At 47.1% G+C, this 27,157-nt stretch overlaps 1 protein-coding gene across 2 annotated transcripts in view; it reads right to left on the reverse strand.

Moving 5' to 3' along the window:
- Positions 1-247: 247 nt before the first annotated feature.
- The window catches only part of SIDL (SIDL trafficking protein particle complex subunit 10), a 95,276-nt gene continuing 68,366 nt past the window's right edge, over positions 248-27,157 (reverse strand). For both annotated transcript variants that reach the window (XM_089572270.1, XM_089572271.1), the window contains 10 exons: positions 25,484-25,719; positions 22,815-23,129; positions 21,032-21,209; positions 19,845-19,960; positions 13,439-13,749; positions 10,332-10,458; positions 8,515-8,673; positions 7,580-7,757; positions 4,133-4,285; positions 248-1,287 (listed from right to left, as the gene is read on the reverse strand). In XM_089572270.1, the coding sequence (XP_089428396.1) occupies positions 1,154-1,287; positions 4,133-4,285; positions 7,580-7,757; positions 8,515-8,673; positions 10,332-10,458; positions 13,439-13,749; positions 19,845-19,960; positions 21,032-21,209; positions 22,815-23,129; positions 25,484-25,719 (1,907 nt within the window). In that variant the 3' untranslated portion in view covers positions 248-1,153. The remainder of the gene's footprint in view (positions 1,288-4,132; positions 4,286-7,579; positions 7,758-8,514; positions 8,674-10,331; positions 10,459-13,438; positions 13,750-19,844; positions 19,961-21,031; positions 21,210-22,814; positions 23,130-25,483; positions 25,720-27,157) is intronic.

The following is a 27,157-nucleotide window of genomic DNA, read 5'->3' on the forward strand; positions in this document are numbered from 1 at the left end:
TAGTGAGTTTCACGACTCGAAGTGTTGCACAGAAATACACAACTTGTGTTTGCAGCCTTTCTTAAGCAATGGCCTTTCATATGATATGAGCTACCTTCCATTTCTCACCTGCTGAAACAGGCACACACAGTTTCTCTAGAAGCCGGTAAAAAAAAACAGCTGTGCACATCATCATTGACTGCACACAAGAAGGCTGATGTTAGCTCCACATTGAAAGCGTAAGCAAAGAAGTCGAGAGACAGGCATGTGAAATTGCAATGTGGCCTATTTATTCATTTTTTTCTGTTTCGTTTCCTAGAGCAATACACACGCATCTGAACAGCATCACGCAACGACCCCCCCGTGCGTGCAAACAAATACAAAGCGCTAATACCACGTCACTTTGCTTGGGAAACGTACAACCCTCGTAGAAGTGCCTCTTCGGACGGAGACAGGAGAGGAGGCCTCGGTAAGGACAGCTGGGGACTGTTTAACAACCCTGCCGACACGGCGGATAACGTCTTCCCCAGAGCGGGGAATCCGTGACTCTTACTTTGTACAACAGTCTAGCGGGGAGTGAAGTATGGAAAGAGGGGACGAATAGGAAAAGGAACGCCTAGGGACGAGGGAAGGCATCAGGAATGTCGTCATTACATTACTGGCAAAAAAGGGGAACAGTTTTTTTTTTTTTTCATCCAAGCACACCGGCCCCCTAGCCAAGACGGGCCTCTAACACAGCGGCTAAAGAAAATCAGTGAGGAACCTATGAAGGCTAGCGGCAAAGTTCGCCACAACACATCAGAAAGTTTCGTTTTTCTCCTTCTTGATTCACCTCCTTCCCACGAACACGAGCCGATTGTTCACAAGACCAGGCAAGGCAGCGTAGGGAAGACTGCTCTCGAGTTAACACGTTGGCCCACAGAAACCAAACGAGGGAAAAAAAAAAGAAAGGTTGTCGACGCCAGCAGGGAATCAAGCACGACGAGCGGAGTCTTTGTCTTGCTCCTGGTGGCAGGGAGGCAGCCAGACCACCCTCTCCCCATCTCTCTCTCTCTCTCTGTACAGCAGCCGGGTGGGGAGGAGGGCTGGCAGCGAATAATACAGGCGCGGTCCATGCAAAGGGTGGTGGCGGCGGGCACCCACTATGAGGAGGCGGCCTCTATCGTGGCGGCCGTCAGCCGGGTGGCTCGCTGCTGCCGACCGAGGGCGCAAGCACGTGCACTTGCGTGGCTCGACTCCAGTTGTAGACCTGGCCGGGCAGGAAGGGCTCGAGTTTAGCCGACCCCTGTCCGCTGCTGCCTTCGGAGCCTGTGCCGAAAAAGGCGTGCAGCATGCATTACACTCCTGACCTTGACCAAGGTGTGTTGCGGGGCAAGTTGGTTGAGGTACAGGGTTGGTCAAAAGTTCCCAGGCCACATGGTCCGCTTTTCATCGGTATATCCTGGCACTTAAGATTCCGATAACGCTATCAAGGTTCTCAGATGGTAGAACGATCCTTTTTCTATTCTCTAGAGATATTCTGAGCTTCGAGGGTATCTCAACTGCCCGACCATGGTGGTCAAAAGCAAACCCTGTGGCCTTGGAACTTTTGACTTACCCTGTACATCTTGTGAAAAACAGCGCTTGCAGACAAAGGATCAGAATGAGAGGGACACACAGCTGCGCTGACTAACAACTTTATTTCGGAAGGCAGCCGATCCGCACCCTTTACGCAGAACCGGAGGGAGTGATGCGCGCGCGCAAAGATCAGCAAAGTGGAAGCACGGAAAGAGCCAACAGGTAGGCCAACTATTCTTATCGTCACTGGGAACCAATAATGCAGCCCAAACAAGCGAGAAAAAAAAGAAAGAAAGGGGGGGGGGGGGGGGGGGGTGGAATGAAATGATCCATTTTGCGGATCTTTGCGCGTGCACATCACTCCCTCCGGTTCTGTATAAAAGGTGCGGGTCAGCTGCCTTTCGAAATAAAGTTGTTAGTCAGCGCAGTTGTGTGTCCTTCTCGTTCTGGTCCTTTGTCTGCAAGCGCTGTTTTTCTCAAGATGGACCATGACCGCACGTACAGGCCGCTCCAACTTGAAAGGGAACAGCCAGCTTACACGCAAAGACAAATCCTATTCTTTCTTTTGCACTGAAGATGAAAATCTCTCCCATGCATTATGCATCTAGGAAAAAACTTTTTATGTGTGTGGTGTGGGGTTTACTGGCACATAAGCATCTTAGGCTATCATGTGCCAAGCTCAAGGTATGAAAGAATTGGTTTCTGCAGAGTTTGAAAACAAAGTGGAGAACTTTTTAGAACAAAGGAAACAGTGCGCTTTTCCCATCGCTGAATGAACGTAGATGATATGTTCCCTTTCACAGTGAAAACACCTGTACAGTTGAAGACGGCACAACATAATGCATGCCTGAGTCGTCCAACCGTACTCATGCATTTAACGAAGAAGTAGTGAAGGTTTCCTCTGGTTTTTTTTTTTTTTTTTACCTCTTCCACGCTGCTCTCCTTCTGCCTTTTTCTCCCAAATTCCCCTTCCTACGCAGAGTAGCATGCCAGCGATTTTTAAACGCCGGCTAAATTCTCTGCATTTCATTAAAGAGTCTCTCTCTCTCTCTCTGTTTACGCATAAGGGCACCAATGAACTCTGCCGCCACATAGATTAGGTGCCACTTTATTTTCCCCAGGCAAAGTGTGAGAAGAGTTTGATTAACAAAGCATGCCCCGTATCCTTAATGGCTATGATCGTACAAGTGAGGAGTTGAAGTTTCATGGGAGGATTTAAAGGGGGAGGAGAAGGGGACCAGTCCTCATCTCCCAAATGCAAGCACTCAAATGCAACTTTTTCAGCCTCGTGCTTTTTACCAACAAGACTAGTCTTATAGAAGTTTTCATTATATTTCTATGGTGCATTTTCAATTAATCGTATACTGTTGAATTCAGAAAGAACGAAACTATGGAGCTATGCTATTTCTTTATGGCTGAGTTGAGCATATCAAATTCTGTGAACTATGGCACCTAATTACATTTCGTAATTAAGGTGCTTGGACAAAAGTGAACATTTTTATGAGATGATCGACCTCCACAGCAATATAAATAGCATGGCTCCAGATGGCAGTCTTTGGCTACAGCTCCTTTTCCATATCAGCCGAAAAATAACGTGGGAGAGTGTCTTGATGACCCGTAAAGAAATGACCTAATTAGGCATCAGGTATTTCCCACTAATATGAAAACTAATAGGTATACTATATACTAAAACTACAATTATATTCTTAAAAACAACAAAAAGACATACATATACACACCTAATTTCATTATGATATCTTCGATAACAAAAATTTTTAATGAGGGAAAGTGTCTTAATGACCAGTTAAAAAATTAGCTAATTAGGCTTCAGGTATTTCCTCCTAATATGAAAACTAATAGGTATACTATATACTAAAGCTACAATTATATTCTTGAAAACAAGAAGAAATACATACACTCCTAATTTCATTATGATATCGTCAATAACAAAAATTTTCATTTTAAGCTCAGCGTCTTCCCTAGAGTTTATTCACTTCGTGACAACTGTGTCATTTCACATAAACTGCCTAACAAAGGGGGTTCTTAAGTTAAGGACAACGCAGTGAGCTATGGAAAGAAAAATGATAGGCGTACCATTAAGAGATCGGAAACAGGTGGAGTGGGCGAGAGAACAAACGAGGGTTAATGACATCCTAGTCGAAATCAAGAGGAAGAAGTGGGCTTGGGCAGGGCATGTACTGTGAAGGCAAGATAACCGCTGGTCCTTAAGGGTAACGGAGTGGATTCCAAGAGAAGGGGAGCATAGCAGAGGGCAGCAGAAAGTTGGGTGGGCGGATGAGATTAAGAAGTTTGCGGGGATAGGGTGCCCGCAACTGGCAAAGAACAGGGTTAATGGAGAGACATGGGAGAGGCCTTTGACCAGCAGTGGGCGTAGTCAACCTGATGATGATGATGATGGCTGTTCAAATCAGCCAAGTACGAAATAACGAGAGTCCACTCTGCGCTGTCCATGCGATGTCATCTGGAAATCTGCTGTAACCAGTGTAACCAATGGAGAGCTTCTCCCGCCATGTGCCTTGGCTGCACATTGATCTGTGCCCCCCCCCCCCACTAGGCACTTCAACTAGTGACTCACCGAGGCTCTTGGAGGGGGTCCCCGTTGTGGAGGAGGCTGACGGGATGTAGCGGGACAGCCTCACTGTGGGCATGGGCAGGAAGCCCACCTGCAGCGGCTTCACCTCCAGGGTCACCGTGTGCTCACGCTGCTCGGGGCTCAGCTGCAGCACCCCTGCGCAGCACATGGGCCGAAGGTCAACATTGGGCATGTCCTCCACACAAGGCATATACGTTAGGCATGTCCTCCACGCAAGGCATATACGTTAGGCATGTCCTCCCCGCAAGGCATATACGTTAGGCACGTCCTCCACGCAAGGCATATACGTTAGGCATGTCCTCCCCGCAAGGCATATACGTTAGACATGTCCTCCACGCAAGGCATATTCAATTCAATTTCAATTTCATTTATTTTCCAGAAAATTCTGGCGGCTGCCCGGACTAAAAGCTGTAGGTATACAGCTTGACGAGGCCCAGGCAGCCGTTACAAGGCACAGGAGCAGACTTTGTTGAGAACATTGACATACACACAAAAAAAAAACGAACGCATAGTCAGGTTACACTTTTCACAAAACAGGACATCCAGAAAGCACAAAATCATCAATAAATTGCAATAGGGAAATACAGAAAACATATTTACATAAGATACAAGGGAGCAGCTGTACTTTGGCGCGAATTATATGTCAGGAATTATTTTTGAAGAAGTAATTCACGCAATGCTTTCTTAGTAGGGTTATTTATGTCTTTATATCTATTTAAAATTACTGGAAGATTGTGCTGTAATGCTTGGAACTTATAGTCAGTGCGAAAATGGGGAACAAACCAAGTGTCTGTGTTGCGAGTATTAACTGTGTGATCGTTCTGTTTCAATAGCGCAGTGCCTTCAATCATAGACCTAAAGGATGACGACAGATGAAATGAAAGCAATATTCGGAATTCATACATACTTTCAATTTTTAACACATTGAATGTTTCAAAAGCTTGCCGTGTGTGGCTTAGGTAATCAAGATTAGCAATGTGACGTATAGCTTTCTTTTGCAGAAGGTAAATTTTTTCTAGGTTGGCCTTAGTTGTTGTCAACCAGACTAATGAGCAACGTTAGGCAACGTTAGGCATGTCCTTCACGCAAGGCATATACGTTAGGCATGTCCTTCACGCAAGGCATATACGTTAGGCGCGCCATCCATGCAAGGCATATACGTTAGGCACGTCCTCCATGCAAGGCATATACATTAGGCATGTCCTCCACGCAAGGCATATACAGTAATGCACCCGTAACGCCCTGTAGTTTGTCACCGTTTTGAATCCTCACCTTTTCTGTTCCCAGATTCATACACTCGTTCACCTACCCCCCAACAAAAGGCCCTTACAGTCATTACATGTGGTGCAGAACTGGGGGTAAGTAAATGCAGGACATGAACAAAACCATGAAGGTAAAAAAAAAAGAAAGTTCAAACAATACAGGTTAAGCTACTTACAGCATTTCATATCATACAGATTATGAGCTCGGCGCGATTCACACTGTATAACTGAGTGAATGAAACGCAAGAAAGAAAGCTAGCAAGTGTACCATACTTTTGAAAAGGACTTCATTTTGCAAACAGATTCATCGGGGCTTAAGATGGATTCAGTTTCAAGTGAAAGATTGTTCCTCCGACGATGAACAGTGAAAAAGTAATGCAAATTACTGAGTAGCTTTGTGTAATTAGACAAGTCAACTTACCGAAAGTGGGTGGAGTTATGGGCCCTGACCCATAACTCCACCCCTCAAATCCAACCCTCAACCAGGCTCGCAGAAATGGGGAGCAAGCAATGTCTATTCGAGTGCTTATAAACAACAGATGTGCATGAATCCATTAACAACAGGATAAACAATACAGCTCTGTGTGCACAGGAATTCAGCGTATGTATGGTTTGTTTTTTATGGTTTATGGGAGTTTAACGTCCCAAAGCGACTCAGGCTATGAGGGACGCCGCAGTGAAGGGCTCCGGAAATTTCGACCACCTGGGGTTCTTTAACGTGCACTGACATCGCACAGCACATGGGCCTCTAGAATCAGAGTACGCATGTTAATATGGGCTATTATGTCTCATAATCGACACAACTTAAAAGAGTATAGACACCTAATTTAGGTAGAAAGTTTTCTTCTCTATAATGATAAAAAAAACAATACTATGCATGAACCATCACGTGATATCCTCCCAAGACTGCTAAATAATTTATAATCGAATTTATTTCTCGTAAGAAAAAGAAAAAAAGACTGCAATTGGCAACAACAGCCCCAAACCACACAGGGCAATGTCTTACTCTGTTAACGAATCACAGCAGCAAACAAAATAACATTTTAGCACCTAACTCTATTAAACAAGTTAGATGCATTCAAATTCTCTCACTTATGCAGTATTAAGTCAAACTTGAAGGGACCATGAAAATGTTTTTGTCACATCAGAAGTTCGTCTTAACATTAGTGCCGCCCAAAAAAGGTATGTGTGCATGTTAAGTGTGTCCACATATATGTTACATGCCAATAGTGAATAAAGTAGTCTTTCAGAGAAAGGCTACTTGCAAATACAGCATTTATTGCACTATGCATGAAATGTGTTGAAGACTGAGAGCATAACAAGGTCACATTATCCTACTTGAAAACGGCATTGGTCTAGTTTTCTTTTTTCATCACCTCTTTTCTTCTTACTGTGTCCCACAGCGGCTGCTGTTTGTGTGTATACACTCTTTTTTTTTTTTTCACCCTGCACTGAGCGCTTCAAAGGTGCTTGTAGGGGTGCACTTTCTTGCATAGAAACATTTTATATTTCTTTTTCTTTCCTTGACAGAGTCACACGGAAGCCCCATGAGTGCCGCTGCACAAGTCGCCGTGGTCCGTGGCCTCTGTGAAAGTTTGTCTTAACCAAAACATACAGCAGACAGTTCATCTTGAATTGAAGAAGCGTAGTTTGTTGGGCCAGCTGGTGCATGGTAAGCGGAAAACCAGTGGAAAGGGCGCATTCGCAAGCAGGAGAAGTACACAGGACAACACTGGAAACTTAGGAATGCGTCCTTTCCGCTGGTTTTCCGCTTAGTTCAACTTGAGTACATTTTTTTTTTTTTACATTGAGTCCTAAGGAAAACCAACCTACTGGTCTTGCACAGTTCATCTTGTCCAAAAAATCATCTTAACTGAATTCGCCCTAATAGGAATCTGCTGCAATCTCGTCCGTGACTGGTTTTTTGTTTAGATGACAAGAAAATCTTCAACAACAGTCTACTTCCTTATTACAGAGGAACAATGGATGTTGCCCGTGGATGTAGGAAAAGCTTCGCTGCTGACCCAAGTTGCAGCTGACTGCAGCAAGGCCTACAAGGCTATAGATGAGGTCGGAGGTGGGCCCTTAAACTTTATCACAGACATGGCCTCACAGCACGGGTAAGAAGAATAGTGAGCTCGGTGAGGACCGAGCCAAGCGCACCCACCTGCGGTGCGTCCCAGTACGGCCCAGGTGGCGGAGTCCGGCACCAGCTCGTACATGAGTGCGGATGGGGCCATCACCTGCAGCTGGCTGATGTGCACGTGCAGGCTGCAGGCACAGTCCGCCCGGCAGAACTCGGCCCCAGACTGCGGTTCCACCCGCACACGCACTGTGTACAGCGTCTGCAGGGAGCAGGAACAACAGTCATCCTCCCATCGGCCCACACCCTTCATTCACGGCTGTGCGAGCCTTCACGTTGCATGAAAATGGCATCAATGAGTGGAACAATCTGGTGGTGTTAGTGGTGCTGAGGTGTACCGGCGGTATCCGCCTTACTTACGTTAATCACGTCAGCATTCGCTCAGCCTGCATCAAACAGTCGAAAAGAAGTGCACCTCCACCCAGAAATGCCAACATCCTCTAAAAACTTCAACAGTAGCTTACCCAGCAACGCTGTTTACAAGTGAAAGGCATTAATTTTGTATGAAGACTGTGATTAGATGCGCACTTAATTTTTATTGCTCTTATCAGGAGTGAAGGCAGTACTGGAGCCAATGTAAATGTTTGTGGAAAATTAAAGAAAAGAAACGCTCTTGGAGCAACACAACAGCGGGACGGGTCAGTTAGTTGGTGGTGCGTGGTCAAGCCCCAGCGCGAAAAACATAGACGAAAGAAGGAGGTATACACAGGACGGGCACTGACTTAACTGGTTTAGTTAAAGAAAGCAGTTGTGAGTCAGCGCTCGTCCTGACTACTATCTCCTTTCATCTACGTCTTAGATGGTGTTTGACCACTCTAGCAGCAGTTTTGTTACATGCTGTAGACTCGGAAAAGCAATAAACAAAGCAAGAACACGGAACAATGCTGCAAGAGAGTACATTGCATGTGTCCAATAAAGGTGGGAAAACAAAAAAAAAAAGGACTGCATGTAATGGGCACCTGGTAGTCGTCAATGCGGAAGGTGTGGCCGTAGCTGCTCTCGACGCGGTCCTCACCCCGGCCGTGCACGTAGAGCACCGAGAAGGACAGGCGCAGCGGCTGGCCCAGGGCGTTGAGCAACTCCCACAGGAAGCAGGCCGTCTGCTCGGGGCTCACCCTCTGCATGATGGGCACAACACACAGACAATCACGCACTCTTCTTTGTGTCTCGCCAGTCAAGTGAGCAGCAGGGAGTGGACACTACCGGGGGGGGGGGGGGGGGGGCACATTTAAGGAGATGGGTGGGGTCATGAAACCACACCACTGGCAGTTCAGTTTGCAGCGAGGGCGCTCTTTTGTCACCTTTTATCTCCATTTGCCTCTGACTGCTGGCTTTGAATATGTATCAGTGCACATTTTTGGCTTTCAGCCGAGCACACGCCGTTGTGCCATGACGGTGGGGCGGGGGGGGGGGGTTGCGTCAATGTATATTTGGAGTCAACTTCTTTTCTGGCCAGTGAGGGGTGCATTCATTAAGACTCCGCATATACACAGTTTTGTCAAATGTTTTTTTTTTGTTCTGACGATGCTGCAATTTATCCCCAGAACACCTCCTGTTTGAAGAGGGTGCGTTTTTCGAGCAAGCAACTGCCCCAGGGAAAAAAGAGAAGCATTGAAAGCTGGCGCGTCGCCTGTACTGGCACCTTATCAAACACTGCCACACTGCCTTATCAAAACCAGCGCGAATCTGTACTGGCGCAAACCTTTTCAAATGCCACGCCATTGATATGGCATATTAACGAGTATAAGTAGATGTTTGTTTACAAAAAAGACCATCCGAAATCAGGGAAGAAAAGGGGGGGGGGGGGGGGGGATATACACAGAGCCAGCCTATTTTCAGGGTCTAAAGAAGTAGCTCAGCCAAGCCACGGGTAGCACACGCCCTGCACTGGTGTCCATTGTTGGCAGGATGCATGGAGCGCCATGCATAAAAAATAAAACTCGGAGGTAATTCAGTTCTGTTAACGAAAATTCCTGCACACTGTTTACCCTGACCACTCATGCTGGCAGCTTGGTTTCCAAGAAGAGAGGTACGCAGCACTACTGCAAACTTCCGTAACCTCCGGAACACGTGTCGCACCCAAATCCAAAAGTAAAGCTCCACAGACAGTTTGGTTTATTGCTTACAAGGCTAGCCAGCCGGGCCACAAGAAAGTGTGCAAGGCATGGAAGACGCACCGTTATGTTGCCTTTCATTTCCATTTACCTTCCACTGATGCCTTGCAACTGCACCATTGCACATCTGCTGCACTGACCTGTGAATGCCATCCCGCGGAAAACTGAGTAACAAAGAGCATACTTCTGGCATACATCCTCCTTTGACTAGCCAGGCGGGACAGGGGTGGGGAGAAGGCATCGACATAGTATTTTGGAGCAAACATTCTTTTTTTTGCTAGTGAGGACTGCGAGTTGCCGGACTGACATATATGTCATATATACACGGCCGAAACATCATTAAATTGTTCTAAGCTACAAACGCCTCCGTATATTTTTTGCGTATATTTCTAACCGAGCCCAACCAAGTTTTCTCAAAATAAATATATTGCAAGAAAGAAAGTTGGGGTTTGATGTCCCAGCCGCTAGCGCCGACGAAGGAGAGAAAGAAGAAGGAAGACGAAGCTGACAAAGCTCGGGTGCGCGCTTGCGAACGCTGGCCTGCTGAGCAACACCGCTGGAACAAGGACTGTGGCCGTCCATACTGACTGTGTGAGTCACCTCATTACAATATATATATACACATATATATGACAGAGCCGAGGCGGCCTTGTCGCACTGACCAGGAGCTGTGAGCTGGAGTGGAGCGGCTTGAGGTACACAGGCTCGTTGTCCAGTGCCAACAGGGTGGCGTTCCCCACCGTGAAGGGCTGCGACGTCAGGCCCTGCAGGGTCACCTGCACGTACTTCCTGCAACGCACACACACACACACCAGCCACCGTGAGATGCCGCACACAGTCGTGCCACCCGAGAACATGTGAACGGTACCTACAAAATGTGGCAAGGTTTGGGCTACAGTAGAATCCTAATGATACGAACACGGCTGATATAGATTCCAGGATGATAAGAATTCCTAAAATTCCCCTGCCAGAATTTTGTAAACATTGTACACATTGCAGATTTTGCACACATTGTAAACACTGTACAATGCGCAGAAATCCGAATGCTCTCAACACTCTTCCGCGCCAATACGGATGACATGAATGCGAAAGCCGCAACCACACCCTCAAGCACTAAACGCTACCCGTATGTCACCAGTGCCACAATCGCTAGTTGAGCTGTACACACAAGAAGCGCTGAGTGGCAGTGGATGGCCCACACACCACCGACAGTGCGACTGCCAGTCGCGCTGTATGCACCGCAACTAGCAAGTGCTGGCCATGTGGCCGTAAATAAATCCTGTCAGTTGTACACATGTATGTGCGAAAGCATTTCCAATGCTCGTGCCAAAAGATTGTTTGTTTTTGATAATACAAATTTCAGATGATCCAAATTTTTTCGCGACCCTGCGAGATATATGTCGTTGAGATTCTACTGTAGTTGGTTTGGCACGAGAGGGAGAAAAAGAAACGTTTTGTGACTGTCTTTTTGAGTGCTTTTTGTTCTCACTGCAAGTAAAAATTCCCTGACATGCCTCTCATCAGCAATGAGTTTTCAAAGTGGTAGCTGTTCAAAGGACAGTTCTGTTTCCGCCGTAGCCTAAGAAATCACCTGACTGTGTGATCAGTACAGTAACAGGAAAATGTGTGGCAAAGGTGTGCTCGCAGGCTGCACGGCAATCTACTAATGGGCCAGAATAGAAACTGGGGGTATTATATCACATACTGCCGCGGCACTACACCAGGGGGATTGCATGAGCTGTGGGGGAGGCTCAAAGGTGGTCAATTCAGCCTTGACCTGCACTAGTGTGGATGACAACAGTGGCTAAACCCGTGAACAACCCTCTACAGCTAATGCTTTAAAACATAGACAGTAGAACCCCGCTGTAACGTTTCTCATGGGATCACGAAAAAAAAATACCTGAAGGGAAATGTAGTAGCTGGAAACTGCATGTGAAAAAAAAAAGTGGGGTTTTAACATAGTCAAACCAAGCAGACACACGAAAGCATGAGTTTTGCTTGGATGGCTCATTGCTGGGTCGTCGAAACGTCTGGCGACGATGTTAGACTCAGGTTAAGCATTGATCGAAGTTGAGCTGATCTCATCTGTTCGTGCCGCAGATGGAAGTTGATGACGATGACAATGTGCAATACACAGCACGAGAGTATGTTTCAATTCAAAATGCGAGACATGATCAGCTGCGGCGATAACATAGTGATCTTGTGCACTGGCCAGCGAAACTGAACTGTTCCTCTTTAACTATTTATTCAAGGTGAAAATCACGGGTTCAATGAATCGGCTTTTGCAGCTCTGGTCGTGAAGTAGAGGTTTCGCTATAAAAATATGTCGTTGCCTGCCATTTTTTTTTTGTTTCTGTTTTACTTCAAGTAACGGGAACATGCTTCTCTGGAATTAGCAAGGCTTTGTGGCTCTCGCGATCGTTTGCATGCACATAGTGGCCTAAATGCCCTACGATGGCCCTCAGTCTGCCTGAGCAGCTAAGCTGTTGGTGAGAGGGAGACAGCAGCGAAGAAGGCAGGCACACGGAGCAGGTGAAGTCTGGACATGCGCAGACACTTCTGCGGAGTTTTCGAGGCAGCCACACAATCCTCGTCTATGGGAGCATAGAAAATTGCATTTTTAAGCTGTAGGCAACAGGGAAAAGGCAGACGACAGAAACAAACCTGGACGCCAACCTGCGCAACTGCATTTCAAACAGCGCTGCCCGCGCAGCGTTTGCCTCCGCATAGTTTCGTTTTCGCGCCTCTGGTCATTTGCGCTCGTGCCTCAACGGTGATGAAACTGCACACCAACAGCCAAAACAAGATTCCCATCGTCCGTAAGTGAGCTCGGTGTTGATGCAGGTGCAAACACTCCACAAGCTGCCGAACAAGGAGTCTAGAGTTGCTCGTTGGCTCCATCGCAATTCCGTGAGCGCGCCACATGTTGGCTGTGAGAATTCCTGCACAGGGCGATCCACTATCGCGAAGTGACATTCACAATGCAGCATGCGGGAAGGAAACCTGCCGGAGTTGTGAAGCCACAAAATGAGTGTTCTAATTGCTAATATTTAGTAATATTTAGAAATGAAAGAATGAAACTAATTTACCAGAAGCCACAAAATATGTTCTAATGGCAGTAACCACATGCACAAAATGATGGTGACAGCCCGGGACCAACCTCTGAGCATAATTCTTCCTTTCATGTTTTGGGGGGGGCTACTGCACAGGAAGTAAATGTGAAGCCCGTGTGGCCCGGTTTGAGGAGACAAAGCTTCTAGGAAAGAGTAAAGACAGAACAGCACGGATCAGCCTAGAAGCCTTCCACATAAAGAAACTTGGCAACAAGTGCATCAGCGAACTGTCTTTATCTCTGTTCCAGGTTGAGAGTGACTTTTTTAGTGCAGCTACCTGTTGATTCGGTGGGAAGATAAACAGAAGTGTGACACCCTTGTCTACCTGTGCATGCGTTAACAATTCGATTGGTCTGTCACAACCCTTCTTTTTTGTCATCTTTCCCATCCCGATCCTTCGGCCTACAAAAGGTGTGGCTTTCGACCAATAAATTCAGTTGACAGCGCTTGTGTGTGTGCGTTGTCTCTCTGTCTCTCTTCTCCGTGTCTTTGCGCTATAAACCCTTCTATATCAAGATGAACTACCAACTCGCCCAAAAGGAAGTTTAAATGCACAGTCAGTGCCCTTTAAATGTGCTAAATGGTGTTTCACAGTGTGGGGGGAAATTCTCGATTACCGAATAAACAGAGTAGTAGTGCCCCAAAGGCGCCCTCACCGTTGGTCGCACGTCTGTAGCCGGTGGGTGCACGAAAACGGTGCCAGAAAGTGGAGCGCCACTGTCTGCGATGAGCCCAACACGGCAGCGCCCTCGGGGTCCTCCACCGCCAGCCCAATCTGGTGGGTGGCAGCGGAAGATGACTGCCCCAGTGGTGCCTGCAGCACCAGCGAGAAGGTGCGTCCTTCTGACGACGACGGCGCCAGCCCGGGTGGCCCCACTGGCAAGCGGCACTCGTCGCAGAAGGGCGGCGACTGTGGGCATTCGGGGCCTGGCTCTTCGTTGTTGGTGTCCGCCTGCTTGCCGCTGGGCTGCAAGCAGCAGGACAAGAATGTCTAGCTTAGGTCTCTACCGCTGCAACACGCTTCAATCACTTGAGAGAAGAAAGTGGTAAGGTTTTAACGTAGTTAAACTGAGAGTCTAGCCTGGTTGTTAAGGGGGGAGCCTGGTCTTGAAAAGAAAATTTTATTAATCTAGTCATAGTTATGAAACTTTCAAGCCACATGTATTTTTGTGCGCTGATTCTAGATATGTCATTTAATTTCACATAAAACAATTCCTTGAGCACTTATGCAATTTCTATGCAAGTATTTTGCGAAGTGTTTTGAAGAAAATTAGCTGCGGGAAACTCGCTGAAATGTACACCATTGGGTTCTCTTGACACCAAGGAATGCAATAAGGGTAAAATTATCATCCTGGCTATCGTAGAATTTTAGTTATAGGGTACTGAAGCTGCCACTTCACAAACAGGAATACACACTTTTCTTCTCATTTCTGAAGCGACAACTTCAAAACTCTGCAACTTATGTCTATGATAAGCAGGAAGACAATTTTACCCTTATTGGATTCCTTGGTGTCAAGAGAATCCAATGGCACACATTTCAGCAAGTTTCCCGCACGAAATTTTTTTCAGAGCTCTTCAGAAAATACATGCATAGAAATTTCATAACTGCTCAAGAAATTGTTCTACATGAAATTAGATCACATATTTAGAATCGGTACACAAAAATATATATTCCCTGAAGATTTCTTAACTGTGACTTCATTATTAAAAATTTTCCTTTCAAGACCAGGCTCCCCCCTTAAGCCACGTATTTAGCCTGGTTGGCTCAAGGTTTTGCTTTGTGGGGTCGTTGGCACGTCTGTCGACAATATTCAAGCGAATAGACGAGGACAATGAGCGATGGAACGAGTGGGAGGAGACGGAGATGACAACAAAGTTCTGACTGTGTTCTCGGTTCCGCTCGCAGCTATTCTTTTCTATCTATAAATATCTGTAAATATATTCTCTCCCATGACATATTTGGTGGAGGTGCAGATTTCCCCTACGCCTACCGACGACGCAGCTCCGCAGCGGCCGCCAGTTGCCTTCGCTAACCATGACCCAAGGCGCCCCCAGCAAACATCAGCACCAGCCATCTTTCTCCGCCTCGTGACCCTGGGGCATTTTCTGGCAATGACAACGTATTCTTTCCTGCAACAATATCAATTCGATAGTGGTATTAGTTGATGAAGACGACAACGTGCAACGCACAGCGCGAGGGTGTGTATATTAGTTCGATAGTAGTATTAGCTGATGAAGACGGCGATGTGGAAGGCACAGCACAAGAGTGCATTACAGTTTTAACATGAGGTGTAATCGGCTCCGGCGACAGCATAGTGCTCTCATGCAGTGGGGAGTGAAGCTGATCTGTTCGCACCGCCATGGGTTTTAATCCCAGTCGCAGCAGTTATCATTTTAGTAATTTATTTATGGTTTGGCCAAGGTCACACTCAAGGTCAAGCTTCACACAGACTCAGTGAATCAGAGAACCAATATGACCTCGTGAAGTAGTGCTTCTGCACTAGAATAAAATATAACAGTCTGGTTTGCTCCCACTGAATCTATCTGCTGCAAAGTGTATCAAAGCGATGCTGAGGATAGAGATTACCACTAACTATTAACACTACTACTTTCACTGCACATGAAGCTTTTATAAGCCATAAAAGACCCAAAAAAAGATGAAATACTGGACAGTGCCACCACTGCAAATTGCACAGCGTAACATTACAGCTTCTCTCAAGCTTCTATGCATGCCATTGTTTAGGTAGGTCAAACGTTTAGGGGAATCCCGCAAGGTGGAATAGATTTGGAGATTTGGAGGTGGAGTGGTAGAGCGACGGTTCCGGTGTAGCGGTGGTCCCGGGTTCGAACCCTGGACCAGGACGAATTTTTCTTTAACGGCGAAGTTTCTGAGAAAGCTGTATAGATTTCCTTTGTAGCCATGAGGCTGCGCTTGGGTGGATGCCAATGAGTAATTATACTCCCTTATTACGTTGTTTAGGTACTTGTTAAACAAAACTTCACTACTGGTTTAAAATGCTGTTGCTGCAGAGTAAAAAAGGTGAACTGACACAAAGAATGAGTCACAAGAACCGGTGCGTCCAACTGATGGAAAGCCATCGACACAACCCTGCAGCTGAAAATTTGCAGCGACCTCACTCAACACCACACATTCCTAGAAGAATGTGGCGCGAGACTGAAAAGACGCGGAGCAGTGGCTGAAACAGTAAACGATATGTGGAACAGCTCGACATGCTGACAATCACACTCCAAAATGCCGACAATGAGAGCTATAGTTTCTGGAATAGTGCCGAAACCTGCGATGCAAGGAAAAAAGTAAAAATTCAGTCCATCACGCCCTTCAAAGTGAAAACGTAGTATGTCAAATTTTTCATCATCATCATCCCCAGCCTGACTACACCCACTGCAGGGCAAAGGCCTCTCCCATGTCTCTCCAGTTAACCCCGTCCTTTGCCAGCTGCAGCCACCGTATCCCCGCAAATTTCTTAATCTCATCCACCCACCTAACTTTCTGCCGTCCCTTGCTACCCTTGCCCTCTCTTGGAATCCACTCCGTTACCCTTAAGGACCAGCGCTTATCTTGCCTTCGCATTACATGTACTTCCCAAGCCCATTTCTTCCTCTTGACTTCAACTAGGATGTCATTAACCCGCGGTTGTTCCCTCACTAACTCCGCCCGCTTCCGATCTCTCAAAGTTACACTTATCAATTTTTTTCCATACCTCGCTGCGTTGTCCTTAACATAAGCTGAACCGTTTTCATTAGCCTCCACGTTTCTGCCCCATAGGTGAGTACCGGTCGGAAACAGCTGTTGTATACTTTTCTCTTGAGGGATATTGGTAAACTGCCATTCATGATCAGAGAGAACCTGCCATATGCGCTCCACCCCATTCTTATTCTTCTACAGTGGAACCTCGATTATACGTCCCCCGGTCATGCGACGACCCGCATTTTACGACGAATTTGTGCGGTCCCGGCAAAACCCCCATAGAGACAATGCATTAAAAACCTCGGTTATACGACGCAAATTTTAGAAGGACCCCGCTTCGTACGACGGCTGGCTCGTACCGTCCGTCAAAAAAGGTCGTCAGCAAACGCAGGCCGGGATGTGCCGTATTTTCGCGATTCTAAGCACCCCCCCCCCCCCCCCCCCATATTTTCGGAAAAAAATTTCTGGAAAAAAAAAAAACTGCATGCGAATCTAAGCACCCCCGTTTTTGCGCGGAAGAGAGCGTTGCCGAGGCCGCCAAGTGCACTTGCTCTCTTTTTCGTCGAGCCTGTGCAGTCGGAGTCCCAAGGAGGCGCGGCCTGCGTGTTGTTGTTGCGACTGAGAGAAGGATGAAAAGGAAAGCGCACGGGCCCGCCTACTGGCGTGAGCCAAGCCACCACCGCTGCCGAGGAGAGTTAAAAGATCAAAGGAAAGATAAAGAGAAAAGATAAGACGGGCGTCGGTCGTCGCAGCAACAGATGCGTCCGCAGGAGCCGACGCTGATGAAAAAACAGATAAGCGGGTGAGGCCGCGCTCGCCCAAGCGAGGACAGCGGCGTCCACGGCGCTTTTTGTAATGGAAGTAATGGATGCTTGTGCCCCACGATAAAACTTCCTACGAAGAGGAAGTGGACGACGATGCAGAGGTTTGCGCTCTCCTAGTTACGCGGACGTGTTGCAGAGCGTCGACAACATCCCGCGCTTTGCTTGCGCGCGCGACGATGTTGGCGACCTACTGCCGGACGTGGCAGCCCTGGAAAGAAAGTTGATGCGCCAAGGTTGGGCAAAGGTGCAAAAAAAAAAAAATTACCGATTTTTTTTTAAACGGTAATAAAGATTTTTTTGCAAATCTGTTTCAAACAAATGCTGGGTTTTGTCTTTTTTAATCTGATTGGCGTACTTGCCGCGGGCTTGAAGCCGGTCAACAGTTTTCGGCGCAAGGCCGAGCGCCACTGGCCGCATTCTTTGATTTTCAATTATACGACACCCGGATTATACGACGGTTTCGCGCGGTCCCCTGAACGTCGTATAATCGAGGTTCCACTGTAGTTACTTTCCTCTCATGATCTCGTTAAATTTTTCACTGCACTCCAATTCTACCCACAGACAGATGTTGATGTAGAGGGCAATGCAAGCTGCCGCTGCAAGCCCAATTTCATTTGTCTAGCACAGGTGGGAAAAATAATAGTTAGCAAAAGACACCGAGTCCAGTCTGCATTATTCCATGCTTGCAACTCAAAGCAATGCCACTGCTGCCTTCATATTTTAAATTGTTCATCAGAAAGTGACACTTGTAAACGTAAAGAAACACATCTAATTCAAAACACTGGGTGCCTCGTGCAAAAGCCTTCACAAATGCTGTACACGTTGCAGATTAGCACTTTTTACTGCTTCTCCCTAAGAGAAAAGTATACAACAGGTGTATCTTACTGGTACTCACCTATAGGTCAGAAATGTGGAGGCTAACAAAGACGGTTCAGCTTAAGTTAAGGACAACACAGCGAGCTATGGAAAGAAAAATGATAGGTGTATTGTTAAGAGATCGGAAGCGGGCGGAGTGGGTGAGAGAACAAACGCACGTTAATGATATCCTAGTTGAAAGCAAGAGGAAGAAGTGGGCTTGGGCAGGGCATGTAATGCGAAGGCAAGATAACCGCTGGTCCTTAAGGGTAAGGGTAACGGAGTGGATTCCAAGAGAAGGCAAACGTAGCAGGGGGCGGCAGAAAATTAGGTGGGCGGATGAGATTAAGAAATTTGTGGGGATATGGTGGCCGCGGCTGGCTAAGGACAGGGTTAATTGGAGACACATGGGAGAAGCCTTTGCCCTGCAGTGGGCGTAGTCAGGCTGATGATGATGATGACTGCTTCTGGTTGTTACGAAACTACGGGTCCATTAACAAGGACGTCATGTGGTGGTGACAACGCCATGAACAGACGAGCAGGTTAAGGTGGCATTGAAACAAACTCTTCAGTGGGCTGACTTGCGCCCAAAAAGAATTTGACAACTAAGTGGCGCCAACAACAAAGACTGCTCGACAATTGTCAAAGAGCATAATCGCTGCAGCTCTCAGCTGCGCTAAATTTAAAGGCAGCGAAGAACTTTCTGCGATAAAGTGTAGAAAGCACCAATAATGATCTTGGCCGTCATACAGACTGCTCCGCATGATTTCAATCTTTCCAGATCAATCTTTTCGCTCCTGGCGTGACGAATAGATAAGGTGTGTGTCAGCAGAGTGGCCTTGAACAAGGAACGTAATTAAGAAACATTACAAAGGTCTGCGGCAACACCATACCTCAGCTCCATGCACATGCTTGCAGAATGGGAAGCACACATTTTATCATACAACACTACCTAATTGCTTGCTCCTCTGCTGAAAAAAAAAAAAAAACTCTCAGAGAAAAGAAAAAAAATCAGGGGCAGGTGCATGTCACACGTGACGTTCAGCTTCTTTCTTTTTTTTTCCCGACACCAGCGACTCATTCGTTTCTTCCTATACTCCGTTTCGTACATAGCGAGCAATGCTGTGGAGGTTGCTGAAGTAGTGCGTCCACGAAACTATATTACTCCACCACGTATCATTCGTTCTTCTCGAAACTCCGGTCATTGTTTGAACGAATACAAAGAGCGGTGTAAAATGATGCAGTAGCATTGAAAATCACGGCCGAAGCTGTGAGGCGCTCAGTGTTTGAGCTCTCTGGCCATAATTTTCACGGAAGGTGAACTACTTTTTGGGCACGGATTTAGTAGCAGCGATTCACCCTACCAACCGCGTATCATACCACCACGTGTACTTTTTGCTTCTCGAAATCTCGACAAGTCGCAGGATGAAAATGTTGCAAGAGGTAAAACGAAGTCCAGGAGGTGTCAGTCATGGCACTTGAGATTTGTCGCTATGAAATATGTTTGTGTTCGCTTTGGTTGTATCGCAAACTACTTTTTGCGTGCGGACTTAGCCTGCATGAACAGGCGCACTAGCTTTGGCAGAGTTGCCTGCTACGTGGAGTAAAAGCACGACTTCCACAGCCACGGCCCTCGAAAGAGGGAGGAACAAGAGAAGGGAACTGCACCCGCACCCTCATGAGCAGCCCCTTGGAGGCCTTGAGGTGCAGCTGGTGCTCGGCGCTCAGGGGGATGCTGCCACTGGTGAGCACCACCTCGAGCCTCTGCCGGACACCCGCCAGCAGCTCCCCTGCACCACAGAGCAACACGCGGGCCTTCCTTGAATCCTTCTGACAGCTCCAGTTACTAAGCTGATGACTGCTGCTGCAGCCCTGACAAGAGAGGCAATGGTACAGGATAGTAGGTGGGGACACGGCTGGGGGCTAATGTCGCATAAGGGCAGTGCTTGCAACTTTGCTTAAACCCTTTATAAGACACGAGCTATGTGCATGCCTCACATGCACAGAAATGATGAAATTGCAATCAGAATGACTCTAGGAATTGAATGACATCACTTTCAGGCCACTTCAACGAGAGTTTCCTAATACTAGAAAGAGGTGTACACAGTTGCATCAATGACTTCGCAAAATGTTGTTAGTGGCTATTTATTATTAACAGAAATAAAAATGGAAGGACAAGATGTTGCTAGCATCTGCCATCGAAACCTGAAGCCCCTGAGCTGAGGCTAGTGCGAGAAAAAGGACAGGGAGAGGACAGGGAGACAGAAAAAAAGGGGGGAGCAATAGTAAGAAAGGATAGGGGTAGGGCGGCAACATACACCATGTACAAATACAGAATAGGGAAATATAGTAAAAAGAGCTCTAATGTAATGCATATCCTTGCAGGCCTTCACCTGGGTGAAGGCCTTCATAGTAAAGGCCTTCACCCAGGTGAAGGCCTGCCAGGTGTACAAAGTGAAGGCCTTCACCCAGGTGAATGCCTGCCAGGTGTACAAAGTGAAAGCCTTCACCCAGGTGAAGGCCTGCCAGGTGTACACACCTAGCAGGTTGCCCACAACCTGGTGGGACCTGCCACAAAGCAGGCCTCAGAGACGCACGTACATATGTGTGCCGAAGGCCTTCAAGGTAGATGCCTTCATGGTAAAGGCCTTTATGGTAAAGGCCTTTATGTCAAATGCCTTTAGCACGTAAGGACCTTAGGTGCACAACGTAACCGGTGCTACTGAACAACGTTCCGCACTTAGCCATGCAAAACCGTCAGCTAATTTTTCCTTTTTCAAGACTGCCTAAGAAACTAAAGTGCATAAGAAAAGATCGACCACTACAGGAATGCCATCAACAGCAGGAGCAGCTGCACTCACCCTGGGGAAAGTGGAGGGCCACCTTGGGGCTGTCGTAGTAGACTGCGAAGGCAGGCGGACGCCCCATGGGGGGACCCCCTCCTCTGGCAGGGGTGGAACCCAGGGTGAGCTGCGCCAGGCTCAGCTGCTCCCAGCGCAGGTCCACCTGCCGACCCACGTAGTAGCCCACCTGGGATACCTGGGCATGCAACCACAACACGGTGTAGTGTCCAGCACAGCAGCACTCCTCGTGCCACTACAGACAATGGGTTCTAGACATCCACCCAGCAGCAACGCTCCTTAACCCTTTCAGGCACTTTGTACACAATTGTGTAAGCGGCAAACTTACAACTTTTTCTGAGAAAATGGAGCACTCAACAGTGAATTCATTGCTTCAGTCAAATTGAGCACCCTTCTTGTTGCAAATAAGTTGCTTTTTTGTACCATATAGCGAATGCAGTAACATAAGAGTGAGCTAGGTAGCACTTTGTCCACCATTTTTGTGCACACAGATTTTGCAGAGAGTGAAAACATCAATTGTTTTTGCTCAGTTTCGAGCGTAATGTGCACCATCAAAGCACAAAGTGATTCCACGATCCCCAGGGTGTTTACCTGACACACGAGAACATTGCGAAGGTACTATTTCTAACAAATCTGACACTTTGTACAGAATTCTCCACATCGTTGTAAGAACTGACCTGCTGTCTCAAAAACTAACAAATTCCCTTTCTGGAGGCCTGAATTTTCTACTTAGGTGAAAACTGATTTCAGTCAAAACAAAAAATGGCACCTGAAAGCGTTAACTTGGCGATCACATCGAGCTTAAAATGCAGACTGGCACAACAGACTGGATCACTGTTTCAGTGCGCAGACCGTGCATGCTTTGTCCTTGAACTCTCTGCTCTGCGTAATTCAGTCACAGAGCCATGACGTGCACGTTCTGTAGGCGACCAGCAGTGTTACACTACTGCACTGCAGAGTGCCACGAAAGTGCAGACAGAAATTCTCACAACCTCACATCCAAAAGGTCCCCTTGCTTCTCGTGTGCACTCTTCTACCCTCGTGTGGTTCAAACTTCTTGGTCCGCACCATTCAGAGCAATGACTATGAATGCGACAGTGCAAGGGCACAACAGAGGCCAGTGTTACAAGCTTGATATAAGAAGCCGAAATAGCACTTGTGGCCACATAACCTTTGCCACGATGGCTGAACAACTGCAGTGCACATTTGTCTCTAATAAATTTCAATCACAACTGCCCTCTTGTGTTGCATTAAGAGGTCCCAAAATTATATTGTGCGCTGACACTAAGATTCCCAATCGCCTATTCCACCGATCTTTTGCTTGAAGCCTGACCTTGAAACCCTAACCTTGAACCAAAAGCAAAATGAAACGCGATGCATTAACGCATTTATTCTATATCTCACCAAGTAACCTAGATCGGCTGCAATTTTTTTTTTATCAAGCCATCAGATAGCGTTTGCGATACGAAACTGATTTTCGCCAAGCCTATGAGTCTGCAGTCATGCACGGGTACTAATAAGGTGAACACATAAGTACGCAATGATGTCAAACCACAGCTGCGCACAGTGTCACATGAGAATGATGTCCACATTACTGTGCATGCGCAAAAAATGCAGGAGCAATGACCTCTCCCTACCACTGTCTGCACTCGCTCGTTAATTTGCAAGCATCCAATATAATGCTGACCATGCACGGTGTTCACCTTAGAAGAGGATGAACCTGTAGTGCATCACATATCCTGCTCTAAAAGGAAGTGAAAGTCGTATCCCAATGCCCGCCCACCTCTTGACAGAATGTGAACCGGTTTGGCCCAGGAGCCAGGTCAACAGCCTGTAGCCGGAACTCCACGCTGTCACCACCCCCACCACCACTGACGAGGCAGGGCGCAGGCGGCAGCATGTTGGGCAGGTTGGAGCACACCAGTCCGACGGACCCTGCTCCACCTCCACTGTGATGGCCACTGCTGCTCCCTCGGCCACTGGTGGTGCCAGAGGCGGCCGCGGAGGCAGCCGTGCGCGGGACTAGAACGGCCATGCGAGGCATCCAACCACCGGGACGCCCGCTCGAGGCCAGCCAACTCCACCGGCCACGGTGCTTCTGCGAGAAGAGGGCAAGCCAGCACTTAAGTGAAACCACTCGTGCTCATGAAACTTTTTTGAGTCATTCCTGTCAACATGCGCAACAAAAGTAACGCAACACTTTGAAAGGGAATGCAGCTGCTGACACAAAATTCAGCGAAAAATGCTCGCATGTGCTATTTTTCGCATTACGACAGAAAAACTAGGAGCCCTAATCATGGCCATTGTGGCTCTGTCAATTTTTGATCAAGTGAGCAAGTTATGACATTGGTCAGCTGCTGCTGCAGGAGGCCTGGAGCCAGCTGAATTACCAGCGTACAACAAACAGCTGCTTTGGAACAAATGAGCATTTGCAGCCACAGATAAACGTGCTTGTTGCCTGGGACCAGGAAAGCAGTTAAAACTACCCAGATTTCTTAAAGGGCAACTGAAGCGGTTTTAGAATTCGATGAGTTTAAGGTTACTGAAAGTGCAAAATGTGCAGGTAAAGCCTGTGAAATCGTTTTGCCCTAGCATTTGAAATGGGGGCGTAATCGCCAAATAAAGTCGTCTTCGGCGTTCAGCTTCTCTGAAGTGCACAGCGACGGGCAGGGGCCCCGATAATGACGTCACGTATGACGGCACTACGTTTCCAGCGGAGAAACGGTTATTCCATGGAAGAAAACCGATGCCATCGAAGGTGAAGCTCAAGATGCATTTGTCTGGCGCATCTGATGACGCACAGCAGCATGCAGGCGTAAGCAGCGCACATCTGAAATTTCGGCAACAATGATGTCACTGCCAAGTTTCCTCGCACTCCTTCAATGTAGTGAGGAGAAGCCTGAACATCATCGCGGTTTTAATCGACGATTATGTCACCATTTAAACTGCTAATGCAAAAATACTCAGCATGCTTTATCTAGAAGCTTGATAGATTCTAATTCTTGAATAAGCTCGAATTCTCAAAAAACCGTTTCAGCTTCCCTTTAAAGAATGGACTTCAATCAACAAGCTTTAATTGTACTGTGTTGAGAACTCTAATACTTAACAATATATTTGGAGAAGGGGAAAAGAGCTAAGAATACTAGCTCAATGAATTAATTTCATTGTTTTATTAGTAGGGATGTGCAAATATTGATATTTCCAAATATCGAATCGAATACCAAATATCTGCTGAGTAAAACATAATTTCAGAAAAAAGTAAACAGGCAAATGCTGACCTCGGTTTTTTTTTTTCAAAATAGTGTATGGTCATTTCACATAAAGTAAACAAGTCTAGACTGACTGAGTATCATAGAAAAAAAAAAATGCCGAGAAATGCACACTGTTTGATCAGAGTTTAAAACAGTATGCAACCTGTACTGCGGTCATGAAAAATGAGTAACAAAATGAAATACATAAATGACACATGGCTGGAAACTAAAGATAACATGATGGGCAGTAAAACCTCATTAATTCCAACTAGAGGTATCAGAAGAAAGGAAGCAATCATTCGAAGGTCAACTATTAAATGCCCCACCACCCGAAAAAAAAAAATGTTGAAAATGTGAAAAAAATCTGAAAAAAGAGTACCTTGTACACTCTTATCAGGTTTGGTTTATGGTTTATAGAGTTTAACGTCCCAAAGCAACTCAGGCTGTGAGGGATGCCGCAGTGAAGGACTCCGGAAATTTCGACCACCTGGGGTTCTTTAACGTGCAGTGACATCGCACAGCACATGGGCCTCTAGAATTTCAACTCCGTCAAAATTCGGCCGCCGCGATCGGGATTGAACCCGCGTCTTTTAGGTCAGCAGCCGAGCGCCGTAACCACTGAGCTACCGCAGCGGCACCCTCTTATTAGTGCTTTCTCATAGAAAGCAGTGCGTGGAGTTACACGGGTGCAAACCAATGCGATGCTCAAGCCTGTGATGGTCTCGGCCTACAAACTTCAAAAACTGGAGGAGAGGCTTGTGATCTGCCTTAAGGGTATGATGCGGTAGCGTTAATGGGTTAATGCCGATACATGCAGAGCTGGTCACTCTCAACTTTGCATCCACAAATCCCTGGGAGTCCTCCTATCACTCCTTGCACACTGGTGAACCAGGTTGCTTTCTCCGAATTAGGTGGGATTAGGTGGCGAATTCGGTGAATAAGGTGGCCCACCTGCCCCCTAGGCTGCTTCTCTGGGAATTTTTCATTTGGTTTCTTGCTGACGGTCGACAACGCCGATGCCAGCAACGGACGCCGCCGACAACGACGCCGGCTTTTTTGTGACATGAGCTCCATAATACTGCCACGTTAAAACGAAGACTTGACTAGGAAAGTTTTCCTGGTAAGATGATGAAGGCTAGTGAACTCCTTGTTCCGAATGCGAGAAAAGTGACAAAAACCCGAGCACCAGAGAGTCACTCACGGACGGTGTGCTGGGGGCAGCGGGTGGTTCCTCCAGCCGGTGCAGGTGCAGGGTGAGGGTGCACCCTTTGAGGGTGGCAGGCAGCTGACTTGTGAGGGTCATGGACAGCTCTACGTGGCTACCCACCGACCACCGCGGAACTGTGGATGCCGGCGGAGGCAGGGGGAGGCCCCCGGGGCCCTCCTCCGCCTCGAGTGACACCAGGCCCTCCATGGGCAGCACCACTGGCCCATCCCCTGCGTGGTGGACAGGAGACGTGCGTCAAATTAATTACGCACTAGGTACTGGCTGGCTGAAGGCACATCCCAACCTCAACTTTTAAGATGACAGCCTTTAATGCCTCATCATTTTAAGAAGTTGCTGTCGACAGAAATGTCATACTTTTCAGTCGGCCAAAATGGTCGTGACGTCACAGTGCACGAATTTCAAACGGGGCCAATTGTACTATGGCTAGTAACCATGCAACCAATTAAAGGTATTGTATGCACCAAGAAAAATAAATAAATAACGCCGAGTAGGGAATTGGTCAAGTTGGGGAATCAAACCGGGGTGTCCAGAATGCAAGACAAGCACACTAACAACTCCACCACGCCAGCTCGATGGTTTGGAATGAAAAAAGGCACCTCTAGTCAATACGGTGTCTTCATCTTCGTTCACTCCCATCTTCCTCCCTTCCCATTACTGCCAGGTCAGGTGTCCGCCGATATATGCAGATACATTTCCTTTCCTCAAAAACCAATTGACAGAGGAGCAAGGCATAGAGCTGAACAGGCGATGGCGTTCTGTGGACTCCCTGGCAGCGTTGCAAGACGCTGTCGCGTTCTACTCTTAGAGGCGAAGCTTAACATCTTAACCACACATCAGTGAAACAAGCAGCAACACCACGCTTAATAAGGCTTTTGCCTCACCGCACTTTAGGCCAGGAAAGTGGCTCCCTGAATTTTTTGGAAGCATCATTACTCTTGCTGTTACCAATATGACTTTCCTGTTGTATTTCACGTGGAATGCATGTTATTCGGTAGATTAAGTATCGTATTCGTCAATAGTTAAACGATGGCAAAAGCCTCTGGTAGGCCTAAGAGCGTTTTGCACTTGCTCCTGTTTCGTGAACTAACACTAGTTCAATAAACTGAATTCTCACCACAAAATCAGCATGTATTACCTCAGCAGGCAAACCGGCTTCATGGCCACACACTACACTGCAAATGACACTTGATAACTGCAACAATACAATGCTGTCGTGGCTGTGGAGTGGGCAAGCTGTGGCTTTTGGGCCTTAACACAGCTGTGACGTGGGCTTTGACGCAAAGAGTTTGGTTCATGATTCATAAAAAAAGGACGCTGGTACATCATCTGCCACTTTTGCGGCATTGCAGGCTTCTGCTAACACAGCGGCACTGTAGCATACGATAACACATAACAATTAAAAAATTGCAGCCACATGTCGCGAAAGGTTATGCGCAAAAAAAGGCAACACGAAGAGACATGACACGACAGGACGAGGGCAAACTAACAACTGGTTTATTCAGAAGTTGACGCCTCTAAATATAAGACAATCAGGTGCACACACACAGCGGATACACCCACAGCATGCCTCGTAAACGTGATAACACCATCATACCCAACAAGAAGTGAGTCAGCTTTGTTAAGATCTATCTTGTAGGGTATGATGGC

The sequence above is a fragment of the Amblyomma mixtum genome, chromosome 2, assembly GCF_055824585.1.
Source record: "Amblyomma mixtum isolate Tamu chromosome 2, ASM5582458v1, whole genome shotgun sequence".
In the NCBI taxonomy this organism is placed as follows: domain Eukaryota; kingdom Metazoa; phylum Arthropoda; class Arachnida; order Ixodida; family Ixodidae; genus Amblyomma; species Amblyomma mixtum.